General features: G+C 45.4%; 1 protein-coding gene and 1 long non-coding RNA gene across 2 annotated transcripts in view; one reads left to right on the top strand and one right to left on the bottom strand.

Moving 5' to 3' along the window:
- Positions 1-10,861, bottom strand: part of LOC133163184 (uncharacterized) — a 268,250-nt gene extending 257,389 nt beyond the window's left edge. Inside the window, exons 1-2 of the long non-coding RNA XR_009716333.1 lie at positions 10,703-10,861; positions 10,436-10,518 (exon numbers count right to left, since the gene is read on the bottom strand). This is a non-coding gene — a long non-coding RNA (uncharacterized LOC133163184). The remainder of the gene's footprint in view (positions 1-10,435; positions 10,519-10,702) is intronic.
- A 177-nt stretch (positions 10,862-11,038) lies between these two features.
- Positions 11,039-13,896, top strand: LOC133163169 (uncharacterized). The gene is made up of 3 exons (XM_061292814.1): positions 11,039-13,067; positions 13,181-13,681; positions 13,758-13,896. The coding sequence occupies exon 1, from the start codon at positions 11,265-11,267 to the stop codon at positions 12,822-12,824; it is 1,560 nt and encodes a 519-aa protein (XP_061148798.1). The 5' UTR covers positions 11,039-11,264; the 3' UTR covers positions 12,825-13,067; positions 13,181-13,681; positions 13,758-13,896.
- The last annotated feature ends 598 nt before the right edge of the window (positions 13,897-14,494 follow it).

The raw sequence follows: 14,494 nt of genomic DNA, 5'->3' as shown, positions 1-14,494 counted from the left end.
AGTACCAACACCCTCCCCTCCAATGGACACACGTCTGTCATCTGCTGTACTGATACCTGATCACTTGTTTTTAAAGTCACATAACAGCATCTCCTGGGCTGGCTTTTCAAATGGCAAGAAATAATGAAAGAAGACACCAATTGTTCTTACCATGTAATACTGCACACTAAGGGTGTAAATTGCGGGTTTTGTCACGATACGATATAAAATCGATACAAAGAACTACGATACGATATTTGCAGATATCTTAAAGCTTGCTGCGATTCATTCACGATATATTCGATATTTTTTTAAAATAAAAAATATAGAACAATATCCTGATTTATAACAATTCATACGCAAAATCAACAAGGTACTGCAAACTCTTTATTTAGGAAATTACAAGAGTCTTGCAGTATACAAAGTGCTTATTTTAACACTGAACTTTGATGTCGTGTTTTTTCTTTAAATATGCAGCGAGATTTGTGCTCCCTGAATATTTGATCACCGCATGGCAGGATTTACAAACTGCACGTGTCTTGTCCGTTGAGCCATCTTTTCTTTGGAATCCAAAGTGCTTCCAAACGAATGACTTGAAGCCTAAAGGGGAGCAAATTTCTTTGTCTTTTTGGACACTAGCCATAGCACCAGCCCAGGAGCCGCGTACTAGTTGTCGCCTCCCCTTTCACGTGCCTGCTCTGCTCACAACACAACGCCGCGCACTGCTCCCTGCTCCCGGAAAGAGGAAGCAAGCAACAATGAACTGGATTTCAAAATAAAGTCGCGTCTAATGTCCGAGGTCAAACACGGCGATATAAATCGATGTTTACGTTTAGCATCGATGCCAATAAATCGTAGAGCATTATATCGATTAATCGATGTGTATCGATGTATCGTTACACCCCTACTGCACACCAAGCAAGCTGGCTGAACCCAAATAGACTGAGCAATTGCCCTGAGGTGTGAGTGCGAGTGCGGATGATTGTTCGTCTCTGTGTGCCCTGTGATTGGCTGGCAACCGGTTCAGGGTGTCCCCCGCCTACTGCCCGATGACTGCTGCCCGATGACTGCTGCCCGTGGGGACAAGCGGAATAGAAAATGGATGAATGTTATTTTGGAACGTGCAATAGGCATTTGTTTGTTCTGTTTGTTATTTCTTTACAATGAAGAACTAATTTCTATATATAACCTCACATGGATTAAAATTAGAAAATGGGTTCAGGGAATAAATTAAGTTTCTAACTTGAGGTACTGCTGCATTGCTGTTTCTAATGTTGAAGTGGATGCCAGCTATATTTCAGCACCCGTCGCCATTTTATGATCAGGATTCTGAAGATAGAACTAGCAAATTTCCATTAAGTTATTACAACTTTAAGGAAAGTTGCTATTCTGGGATAGTGCTTTCTTTAAAGTGATGTCATTGGGGTATTTTTTTGAGGGGGGGGGGGGTTATCCATCATAAGTACTAGTGTTATCAGTACTTGGTCTTAGTATCGGTAACTACACAAGATTGGAGTACTCGCACTGCTATTAGTTTGTTAAAAAAAGAGGGCGAGAATATCCTTAGCTTTGGCACGACAACAAAGACATGGCAACAGCAGCCAAATCATTGTTTTTGCATCAGCTCAGTTAGTGGGGCAGCAAACAAAGGTCTTCTAGAGCAGCGGTTCGCAACCCTTTTTGCGGCACAGGCCGGTTACATCTGAGACAGTATTTTTACAGACCGGCCTTTATATAAATAAATAAATAAATTTATAATAAAAAGCGCATAATTATAAAACTCACCATTAAATATCTGCTCCGTAGCTTTGCGGGCTCGACTGGGGAAACATGTTACGTGACCGGGACGAGTGTCTTGACCTGAATTAATTGATCATCAATCTTTTTTTTTTTTCTGTGCGGCCCGGTACCAAATGACTCACTGACCGGTACCGGTCCACGGCCCGGTGGTTGGGGACCTCTGTTCTATAGGGCTCTACTTCAATATTTACCACATGGAGCCCAATGGGTGACAGATTTTCTGGGAGTTCACATTCATTAGACTTCACCCCCATTCCATGCAGGTCATCTACCATCCCCCACTCCTTTCTTTCTGTTAGTCTTGGCAGATGTGAGACAGACGCTGTCTTTTTTTTATCTTTTTATTTTCCTTTTTAGCGTGGGGGTAGTCTTGCTCAAGCGCCACGTGTTTTTAATTTAGGGGGCATTTATGTGTAAACTCTTATAGATTCACAGCTCAGCATGTGCTGGAGAATTGTGTTTTTTTTTTCAAAATCAAAACATGCCTTTTGACTTTTCACTTTAATTTCTAATGAATTAATTATTCAGTTGTTCATGACTAAAGACATGTACAGTACATGTCTAAATAGTTATTTTGAAGAAAAAAAACAGTCAATGCAACATTCTGAATCCATCAATAATAACACTGCAGGATTGTCTTTTATGATCCTCATTTTTAAAAGTATGCATAGTTAAAACAAAACTTGTGTTTCTCAGGGAGGGCCATGGGGAGAGCTTACGTCACGTAGCCCCAGCCAGAGCAGTCTTAATGATTCACAGGCACATTTTTCCAAACACATTTCGGGAAAGGTCCAGAATGACAAAAAAATGTGTTCAGCAAGTAAATAACCTCAGCATTATCCCCAACTCAATTTAAAACAATTTTCAATCACAGTAAGTAATTCATCAGAACATTGTTTATTGAGAACATGATAAAGTTCTGTAATAACTTCTATAAATTTGATTGCATCAAAGCGATCTCATCTGCTCAGCAGTCAAATCTGCCAGCTCGTTTGCAGGAGATAAGCTCAGAACTACCAGACGCTCTGGGAAATGTAGCAGGGACAAATAAACCCAGAGTGAGCCTGTGGTGAAAATCTGAAAAAATAAACAGAATTTTCTGCAAGCTCAAGAGTCCCCTGGCATTTACTGAGCTCATGTTCACCAGAGAGCCATTCACAGACACTGAAAAGGGAGTCCAAGGCAGCAATGAGGTGCACAGAAGCCTGCAGCTGGTGAAGCTGTGGACAGATTTTGTATATTTTTGGAAGACTACTGCAGAAACAGACACGTGGGCCAGAGTACATCCAATCTCTGGTGGTCAAATTTTATTGTAATTTTTCTTTTTTTTTTTCAAACTATGGCTGACAAATTACATTACAGTAAAGAACAAAAGTCTATGGTGGGCCTATACCACAAGTGATACTCTTCTGTCTCCTGAACACTTCCAGCTAAACCTCTGTTAGAAAGATGTATATATATGTTATCATGCGTTCTCTAATCAATGCCTTACTGCAATATTACTGCAATATATGCTTGCTGTTTGGCCTTGCTGTTTTTATGATGTACCACAGAAGGACAGTTCCTTTCTAACAAAGACCACTTTGTTAGACAACATGCCTCATTGCTGTCCTGCACCCCAGATGAACCTCCAAGTGACCATTAAAGTCAGGGTTTCCCAACTATCTTGATCGTAGGATTAGGTTGTAATGTATATAACCAGTAATAAATAACTTAGCTTGTTGCATCCTACACAATGTCGTAAAACTTCCCTTGCTATGTTTTAACTAGAGGTCAAAGGTTTTTTCTCCTGTATCCAGTCCACACAAACTCTTCTTCCCAGATGTTCTTATCAGTATGTAAACACCTAGTGTTTTTTGCTTACGAGACAAAGCCCACATGCTTTCCTCCCCCCTTTAGTGGTTATGTCTCACACTGTGGGTAGGGCAAATCCAAATAAAAAGAGCGGGAGTGCCTACAGATATTCAGTGTGTAGAGATTGTATTAAGCTATCTGTACTGCACTGCGAGAAAAGACTTAATATTCTGTCTCATTTGTGGTTTGTTTGCTGTTGCTCTTCTATTCACTTATTCAGTCAGCGAAATAAACCTGACAGAAATTGGGGGCTCGTTCCTGGATCTCAACACGCCCTGAACGGTTCCAGCGGGCTCTTCGACGCAGGTGACAATCCTCGGCCGAGGTAAACAAAAGCCCTTTGACGGGACTGTCTCGATCAGTCCGGCTGGACACCGGGAGGGTTGACGAGATCTTCCGAGGAAGAAAATCAGTAGACCGTGAGTAGGAATATTAATTCTACTAAATAGAAACAGTTAAATTCCGCAGGGACGGATGTGGAGCCCCCTAGCTTTCAAGCTAGTTAAATTCCGCAGCAGGAGGGGCGGACTCCTCTGTTATTAAAAAAACAAAAAAACCTTGAGAATTCTAGACCCTATCAAGTACAATTAGAAACAGTTAAATTCCGCAGGGGCGGATGTGGAGCCCCCTAACGTTTTATGTTAGTTAAATTCCGCAGCAGGAGGGGCGGACTCCTCTGTTATTAAAAAACGCGCGTGGTATGCTTGTGAACGGTTTGACTGAGAGTGATCTCATTTGAGCACTCCTCTTAAATAGTAAGCGAAAGTCCCTACCCCGACATGAACTAAAATGCAAAGATTAGAAAATAATTGAAAGGCAGGATCCCAACCGATTAAAAAAAAAGATTTCGATAAATGGGTTAAAAAATATAAATTTGAGGGAGAACTAGAAGCAGTACAAAAACGAAAACAAATGAAAGCTTCAAAACACACTTTTCTGGTAGACCAGGATAGTGACACTTTTTACCAAAATGCAGGCAGAGGACAGAAAGGCCAGAGAGGGCGAGCAATGTCTAAAGGAGGCTTTAGAGGCCGAGGAAGAGGAGTTGTGCAACCTCCAATAAAATGCTGGAATTGCGGAGAAAACGGTCACATGGCACGTGACTGCACAAATTAACAGAAACACTATGACTAGGCCAAAATCAAATCAGATCAGTTTTCCATGTAATGAAGTGGGAACCTGGCTGCCAAAATTAAGGAGAAATTAGCTTAAATATAAGGAGATATTTATGTTAAAAGGATAAAGTAAGATAAAGAAACATTGAAGTTAAAATTGGCTAAATAAATAGAAAAGAATTACAAATAGCTTCTAAGAGTGAAATAGAGAATAAATCAGAAAAGTAACACGAACAAAGAGGTGTGTTAGTGGGATCGATGTGTGTTCTATATGCTGTGCGTCATCCTTTTGTGCTGGTGTGTGTGTGCGTGTGCGCGCAGAAGATCCTCATGAATGGGTGTGTGTATGAGTGCGAGTGAGATGTGTGTCCTATGGAAGAAATCAGTAATGGAGAATGTTCTGGAGGCTGTTGAGCAATACGTAATAGGGAAATTGAGAAGTGGACGATGATGTGTTTAGGTTGGTTGGAGAAACTAAGATGAGCAGTGTGTGGAAGTAGAGAAAATAAGACGTGCGTGGAAGGAAGTGACTAGAATGGTGGCTTGATAGGACGAGAATAAGAGACAGCAAATGTTGTGTAGAAGACTGAAAGATGTTGAAGGTGAACATGATGAAGGGGGCAACGGCAAAGTTGGCCTGCCCTTTGAGAAGGTGAAACTGATAAGCGTGCCTGCGCTCGCGCGTTGTCGCGGGGCCATTGCTATGCTCGTGTGAGCGGTGGGCCGGCATCATGGTTGTTGCAGGAAATGGCCAGCCTGTGACCAATCAACATTGATGCTGCGCCCCCACCCCCTCGCACGAGAGGTGCTGTGGCTGCAGGCGAAGCAGGGAAAGTGTGAGTTTCTCAGAGAATGTTTGAATATTTGAAGCAGCGTGATGCTTGCCCAGTTTGCATCACTGTAGGCTTGTATACCCAGGTTTTCATTACTCATTTGGTAGCACAACTTTTTGTCACTAGTACCCTTTAAATATCTTAGCACATGTTTAACTGTACAAAAATGTTCAACAATAGGTTGATTAAAATACTGTGACAGTTTACTTACAATAAAACTCAAGTCAGGTCTTGTACATACAGTTAAATAAATAAGACTACCCACTGCTTCTCTGTACATTGAAACATCACTCAGTAACGCAGCATCATCTGTGTGGTTCAGTTTTTGCTCACAAGGTGTCGATCTACCTTTTTAATCGTGCATATTAAACCTATCTAAAATTTTCTCAATATATTTAGCTTGAGACATTGTTACACAGTTACTGGTTTGCTCAAAATCGATGCCCAAGAAATGTTTCAGTTTACCCAAGTCCTTCATTTTGAACCTTGCTGTCAGCATGTCTTTTGTGACCTCCATAACTTATTCATTACTTGCTGCAATTAATAGGTCATCAACCCATATTATCACAATGACTTTCTCATGTTCTGTCTCTCTTATGTAAACACAGTGGTCAGCTTGGTTTTGAGTAAAATAATTTTCTGTCAAATGATCATGCAACAACTTATTCCAATTTCTGCCTGATTGTTTTAACCCATACAATGACTTCTCAATTTTGCATACTAACGTCCTATCTGTTTGAGATCTCTCCTCATACCCTTCTGGTTATTCCATGTAGATCTCACAGTCTATGGGTGCGTTTAAATATGCGGTTTTCACATCTATTTGGTGTAAAATCAACTTTCTGTAGGAGAAAATGTCTCCCCATGATCTACACCCATCTTTTGGCTATATCCCTTAGCAACATATCGGGCCTTGTACTTCTCAGATCCATCAACATCTGTTTTAATGGCATACACCCATCTACCCCCCACTGCTTTCTTGCCCTCTGGCAAATTGGTCAAGGTAAATGTGTTGTTTTCTTTAAGTGAATGCATTTCCTCATCCATGACTTTAACCCACTCTTTGGCCTTATCTGAGGCTACAGCTCCTGAAAATGACACAGGCATGTTACACATTACACCAGGGGTGGGCAAACTTTTTGACTCGCGGGCCGGACTGGGTTCTAAATTTGGACCGGAGGGCCGAACCAGGAGCAGATGGACGTAGGCTTTGTGTGAAGTCATATAAGCGACCTGTAAAGGTCATTGCATAAAAGATTTTGGCCTTTAGTAGGTAGTAAAGCATGGATATTCCAAACAAGTTTTTTGAAAACAAATGCATTTATTAACAGCATTAAAATGTTTTTAATAATAATTCACTAAAAAACTGCTGATTCTCATAAAATACGACACTGTTATTATGAATAACAGTCTCCATCACGTCAGTGCCTGCAGGTCAGATTAATGAAAGATGTTTATCTTATGAGATCACATCAAACGGCAAACATTCTGACCAAATATATCATCTTGAAGAATCGGTGAAAGCATACATCCAAATAAAGTAATCAAAACAGCAACACGGTGAGGGGTATCTGAAAATCAGAGCAGAGTTTTAACTCACAATTAATTACCTGGCAACAGAGGTGAAGAAACGGGAAACACTTCCTTTAAGTAAGCCTTAAGAACTTTACAGGTTAAGATTAGTCGCAAATAGGTGGTGCATCCATGTCCTTGAGCATCCTGCATTGTTTGAAAATGAGAATGGTCGCTAGTTTCAATCCCTGCTATGTGTACAAATCATACTCAAAATGCATTTTTTTACAATAAACTTGAGAGCCTCCCGTTCATTTTCAGTGGGAACAGTGTTGTTGGTCTCCCTTTTTTGCTAGTGCGTCATAGTCTGGAGTAAAATTTGTTGTGGCAATTCTTAGGAGAGATCCGAGGTGTTGGTCCGTTTACCTCGATCTGTGATGGGTTGATGTTGATGTGGCTGAACGTCACGTCGCGTACGTCGAGCCAAATTGGCCACTCTCTTTTAAACGCTCGGCACTGCTTTTCCTTGGGCGACTCATTTTAATGGAAGGATTCCAGGGGAAGGTTTGTGGGCGGCTTTAGCGCAAAACTGCATCTGAAAGCTCAGCGCGCGAATTACAAGAATGCAGATGTCACAGCCCACGATCTAAATTCGGGACTGATACGAATAGAGCGAGAGTGCGCCATGTCCGTACTACTGAGTACGTACACGCACTTGTGAGTGTGCACCAAGCTTTCTGACACGGCTTCCGGTAGTAAATGCGCAGGCGAGCGCTTCGCCATCTACTGGGGAAACGCAGTCATTGCAGGCAAAATGACCAAAAAAAAAAAGTTTAATAATACAATTTGTTCAGGGTCGGCGGGCCGGATTAAACGGTCCCGTGGGCCGGATGTGGCCCGCGGGCCGTAGTTTGCCCACCCCTGCATTACACGATAACAGTAATCATTGTTACTCTGGACTTGATCAGTCTCTTCATCATCAGACACATATTTGGACACATTACAATCTGTGTATCTGTCTGGCTGCCTTCTCTCTCTGGTAGGGTAACGGCTACCATCAGGCTCACGTTTGATCTCAGCTCTTTCTTGTTGTGGTTGGTGGTGGCTGACTTCAGGTTTTTGTTCTCCGAACACAAGATTTGGACTTCTTGGTTTGGTTTTTACAAAGTCATCATCCTCAGATGTGACATTAGTCTGTGTTTGTTGTTCTACACCTGATTTTGCCACAAACTTTACCAATCTGTGCTTTTGCACTTTCTTACTGACAGGGGAATACACAATGTATGCAGGACTGGTTTTATCATACCCAATAAAAACACATTTTTCACACCTTGGATCAAGCTTTCTCTGAACCAAACCTCTGCATCCTAGACAAATTTGGTCTTCTTCCTGTCAACATCTGGATGGCTGTCTGCCCTGTTCTTTTGTTAAAACACCTGTTCCGGATCACAGCAGCAGTTTGGACTGCATAGGTCCATAGTTGTTTTGGCAAACCACTCTCAATGAGCATACACCTTGCCATGTCAAAAAGTGTTCGCCAATTGCGCTCAGCAGTGCCATTTTGATGAGGAGAGTACGGTGCTGATGTCTGATGTTTAATCACATTTTTAGTGAGCAAAGTCTGGTAATATATACTTGTAAATTCAGTATCATTATCAGATCGGATACATTTTACTTTGCCATATGGGGCTACATCTGCCAGAAACCTTTCTGTAGCTTGAACAGTGTCACTTTTGTTCTTTAAGAAATACACAAAAACAGTGCTGGAAAAATCACCAGTAAATGAAACTGCATATCTGTAACCCTCTTTAGATTCTGGATGGATTGGCCCTGCCAAATCTGTGTGAACTAGTTCTAGAGGGGTCTTAGCCCTCACACCAGGATCTTTGTTCCTGGTTTGGAAAAACTTTCCTTTAGTACACACTTCACAATGTTGAGGTTTGCTCATTGACCCCTTAATTTTCATGCCATCAACAACATTTTGTAATTTCTGAATGTCTTTATAGTTGCAGTGTCCCAGTATCTCATGCCACGTCTGAATATCATGACATCCTTTACACTGATCATCACAATCATCATCATCATTTACTGTATGCAAATAATATAGTCTATCACGTACGTGGATGGGGAATTTCGTACCGTCTTGGTAGATGAGGACGTTCTTCTCCTCTTTGAAGGCCACAGTGGCTCCCCTGGCAGTCGCTGCTTTCACGGATAGGATGTCTTGTGGGTAGGATGGGATGTACAGCGCCTGCCTCAGCGTTGCGTTCAGGTGTCTACCTGTGCTGTCGATCAGGCAGACTTCTGCATCACCTCGGCGCTCCGCGACGCCCTTGCACCGCGTGCCGTCCGCCAGTTCCACGCAGTGTGTCTCGGCCTGGAACCCGTCATCAAACCGCTTGAATTTCGCCAGGTCTGTGATGATGTGCGAGGTAGCCCCGCAGTCAACCATCAGGCCTCTCACGTCGACTCTTGCTGCCCCCTCGCTCACTCGGAAGAAGTACTCGTCTCGGTCCTGGTCTTCCGTCCCGGTTGCCGCGCTGCTTCCGCCTGCAAGTCGCGTCCCGGTGTGTGCTGCTCTTGCAATGACTGCACCACAGTTTACGTCGGCAGGCTCTGGCCATGTGGCCCTTCAGGCCGCACTTGAAGCACACCACCTCCGCGGCGCTCCTCTCGGCTCCCCGGTCAGCTGGTCTGTCAGGTCTCGCTCTCCTCTGCCGTACGTTCATCACGTTGTCATCTGCTTCAGCCCGCATCTTCTCTGTGTCCTCGTAACTGCGCGTTTTTGTCTTGAATTCAGAGAACTGCATCGTCTCATCACGTTGTGTGACATGGATTGCTAATGGTTTAAAGGACTCCGGCAGACCTTTTAACACCATTGCTACCAATAGTCCATCACTTAATGTCTCACTGGCATTTCTTAGCGCTGTGATTGCGGTCTCTGCCCGGATCTTCTCTGTGTCCTCGTAACTGCGCGTTTTTGTCTTGAATTCAGAGAACTGCATCGTCTCATCACGTTGTGTGACATGGATTGCAAATGGTTTAAAGGACTCCGGCAGACCTTTTAACACCATTGCTACCAATAGTCCATCACTTAATGTCTCACTGGCATTTCTTAGCGCTGTGATTGCGGTCTCTGCCCGGATCACATACTCGGTCACACTTTCACTCTCAGACTTCTGTAGTGATGTCAGTTCTGTGTAGAGACTTATGATGCGTGGCTTGCCTTTGCCTTGATAGTAGTTTCTTAGGATCTGTAGGGCCTCTCGCCCGTCATCTGCAGCATCGCGCATCACCAGCGACAAACTTTTATCATCCAAAAACTGAATGAGTTCTGCATACGCTTCCTCATTCTTTCCAGCGTCTTGCTGTAGTTCGTCTTCTTCCTCGGTTGTGGGCTCTTTTAAGATAACGTCTTTCAAATCCTGCAATCGCAGTTGGCCCAAAAACTTTGCCTCCCATAATTCGTAATTCTTTTCATCACCGTCGAACAGTAACCGCGACCAGCGGCTAGCAAAACTGTTCCTCTCTGCAGCCCGTCCGCTCATGGTGCTCACAGCGTGCTATCATCACCAGTACGTCGGTGGGTACATGCGGTGTTGGGTTTACCTGGGCCCATAACCTGTTGGCAGAGTAGCCATACAGCAGCAGGTACTTGTGAGGAACACAATCGCACCAAACTCAGTGGAATAAAATAAAGAAAGACGAGGAGGACGATCAACTCTGTTTGCACACCATTCACTGCAACTACTACGGCAATAGCTTGTAGGGACCCACTGTGCAGCATCCAGGAAGGCTTTTTATCAAACACGCCCACTTAACAGGTCATCACAGGTGGTTCCAATCACACAATAAATCAAGATGCTGTCATAAGAAAATAACACGATTTAAACATATTCTGACAAAACATACAATAGGAAAATGTATAATTGAGAGCATCTCTCAACAGAAAGAAAGAAAGAAAGAAAGAAAGAAAGAAAGAAAGAAAGAAAGAAAGAAAGAAAGAAAGAAAGAAAGAAAGAAAGAAAGAAAGAAAGAAAGAAAGAAAGAAAGAAAGAAAGAAAGAAAGAAAGAAAGAAAGAAAGAAAGAAAGAAAGAAAGAAAGAAAGAAAGAAAGAAAGAAAGAAAGAAGTGTAGGCATATATAATGCCTCCGGCTTATATGACGTAATATGATGGCGCCGCGGATGGCAGCCACGGTGAGTCGCTCTGTTTCTTTGGCTTACTTTGTGTGTTTTCTGTGTCCTCTGCTGTCCATCCCGGATCACTTTTACCAGAGAAGTGCTGTTAAACATCGGACAGGCTTCTTCTGGTATTTTCTCTCCTGTTCTCTCCGATTCAGACCGTTTGTCGGAGATTCCAGCCGTAGCGGCGGTGCTGTACAAGCTAGCGCGACGACGGCGGCGCGGAAAACGAGCCGGAGCACTCGTAAGGCTGAGACAGAGAGGGTTCCGTTCTGCCCTACCGTCAATTCATCCGGCGAATGTCCGCTCCCTGGCGAACAAGATGGACAAACTGCTGCTCCTCACTTCAAGGAACACGGACTTCAGCAGATCTGCCGTGCTGTGCTTTGTGGAAACGTGGGCGAACGAACCCCCCACCACGCCGTGGAGTTAGCGGGGTTTTGGCTAACTCGTGCAGATCGCAGCGCGGAGCTCTCCGGAAAATCAAAGGGAGGTGGTCTCTGTTTCTACATTAATGAACGTTGGTGTACTGATATCACGGTGTTGAAAGAGTTTTGCAGCCCTCTCCTAGAAACACTTTTCATAAACTGCCGGCCGTTCCATTCACCGCGGGAGTTCTCCTCGATCGTCATGGCGGCTGTTTACATTCCACCACACGCACGTGCGAGTGAAGCCACGCAGATGCTGGCTGACCAGGTAACAGACATGGAGAAACTTCTACTAAATTCACTAATCATTGTTCTGGGTGATCTTAACAGGGCGAACCTCGCACACAAACTCCCCAGATACAGACAGCGCGTAACGTGTCCCACCAGAGGGGCACAGACTCTGGACAACTGCTACACCGTGATCAAGAACGCATACCACTCTGCGGCTCGTGCAGCTTTAGGACTCTCGGACCACTGTCTAGTTCATCTGATCCCGGCCCACAGGCAGAAGTTAAAAACTTCTAAGCCTGTGGTGAGTACTGTGAGGAAGTGTTCAGTGGAGTCAAGGCAGGACCTACAAGCCTGCTTTGACTGCACCGATTGGGGAGTTTTCGATGCTGCAACTTCAGACTTGCATGAACTCACTGACACTGACACATCATACATCAGTTTTTGTGAGGAGCTGTGTGTGAAAACTAAGACCTTCTGCACGTACAACAACGACAAACCTTGGTTTACACCGAACCTCAGGAGGCTGCGCAAAGTCAAGGAGGAGGTCTACAGGAGCGGCGATTGGGACCTGTTCAAGCAGACCAGAAACACACTGAACCGAGAGGTCAGGAAAGCCAGGAGGTGTTACGGGGAGACCCTGGAGAGACACCTCTCTGCCAATCCTGATCCCTTAACAGTGTGGAAAGGTCTGCAGAGCATCACGGGCTTCAAGAAACGAATCCCCCGTCCTGTGAAGAGCCCAAGGCTTGCTAACCAGCTAAACAGGTTCTACTGCAGGTTTGATCGGTTCTCCCATACAACAGGACCTCTTGCAGAACAATCTACATACTCACCTCCCCCCACAACCGCTCTGTCCACACCTCCATCACCGTCGTCACCTACTCTCTAGCTTGCAGATGCCGCGCCCGCACTCCAGATCCGCGAGGAGGAAGTGCGCCAGATGTTCCGGAGACAAAAGATCAGGAAGGCACCGGGCCCAGACGGCGTGTCACCTTCTGCTTGAAAGTCTGTGCTGAGCAGCTGGCACCCACGTTTGCACGGATCTTCAACAGTTCCCTGGAGCTGCGTGAGGTGCCCTCGTGCTTCAAGATCTCCACCATTGTTCCAGTGGCCATGAAGCCCGCCATTACAGGTTTGAATGACTATAGAACTGTCGCTCTCACATCTGTGGTCATGAAATCTTTCGAGAGGTTAGTGCTGAACCACCTGACGGATGTCACGGGCCCCCTGCTTGACCCCCTCCAGTTTGCCTAGCTGGCAAACCGGTCGGTGGATGATGCGGTCAACATGGGACTGCACTACATCCTGCACCACCTGGACACCCCAGGAACGTACGCCAGGATCCTGTTTGCGGACTTCAGCTCAGCGTTCAACACCATCGCTCCTGACATCCTCCAACAGAAGCTCATCCAGCTCGCGGTGCTTGCCTCCACCTGTCAGTGGATCACCAGCTTCCTGACCAACAGGAGACAGCGTGTGAGGCTGGGGGGTATCACATCTGACACCTGGACCACCAACACTGGCGCTCCTCAGGGATGCGTCCTCTCCCCACTGCTCTTCTCTCTCTACACCAACGATTTCTCTTCAGGTGACTCTCCTGCGAAACTCCTGAAGTATGCGGACAACACCACTCTCTTTGGACTGATCCGGGACGGTAATGAGACTGCGTAGAGACAGGAGGTGGAGCGGCTGGTCCACTGGTGCAGCCAAAACCACCTGGAGCTGAACTCGCTCAAGACCGTGGAGGTGACAGTGGACTTCAGGCGAGACCCTTCACCACTTTCACCCCTCACGATCCGCAGTAATACTTTTCTCTCCACAGACACCTACAAGTTCCTGGGAACCACAATCTCTCGGGACTTGAAATGGACCGGCCTAATAGACTCTGTCCAGAAGAAGGCCCAGCAGAGGCTGTACTTCCTGAGACAGCTCAAGAAGTTCAACCTGCCGCGAGAGCTGCTGAAGACCTTCACCCAGGTTGCAGTCTGTTTGAACTACTCCCCTCCGGACGGCGTTATAGAGCTCTGTACGCCAAAACCAGCAGTCACAGAGACAGCTTCTTCCCCCAGGCTGTTGCTCAGGCTGGGCCTCAGTACCTACCTCTGCAACTGGCTACTGGACTTCCTCTGTCAGAGGCCACAGGTGGTACGTGTTGGCGACAAAATCTCCGCCAGCATCACGCTGAGCACAGGGGCCCCCCAAGGCTGCGTGCTCAGTCCGCTGCTCTTCACCCTCCTGACGCATGACTGCACTGCGACCTACAGCGACAACCGCATAGTGAAGTTTGCTGACGACACGACTCTGGTGGGTCTCATCACCAAGGGAGACGAGACTCAATACAGGCTGGAGGTTGACCTTCTGACCACGTGGTGCAGGAACTACAACCTCCTGCTGAACGTCGACAAGACCAAGGAGATTGTTGTTGACTTCCGGAAGGGTCACACCCAACACCTGCCTACCATCGACGGTGCTGTGGTGGAGAGAGTGAGCAGCGCCAGGTTCCTGGGGGTGCACATCAGTGAGGATCTCTCCTGGTCCACCAACACCGCATCATTGGCG

The sequence above is a fragment of the Syngnathus typhle genome, linkage group LG1, assembly GCF_033458585.1.
Source record: "Syngnathus typhle isolate RoL2023-S1 ecotype Sweden linkage group LG1, RoL_Styp_1.0, whole genome shotgun sequence".
NCBI classification, from domain to species: Eukaryota; Metazoa; Chordata; class Actinopteri; order Syngnathiformes; family Syngnathidae; genus Syngnathus; species Syngnathus typhle.
This window is presented reverse-complemented; position numbering and strand designations above follow the sequence as displayed.

Coding starts and splice junctions, on each gene's coding strand:
- LOC133163169 (XM_061292814.1), top strand. CDS start 11,265: ATGATGGCGCCGCGGATGGCAGCCACGGTGAGTCGCTCTGTTTCTTTG.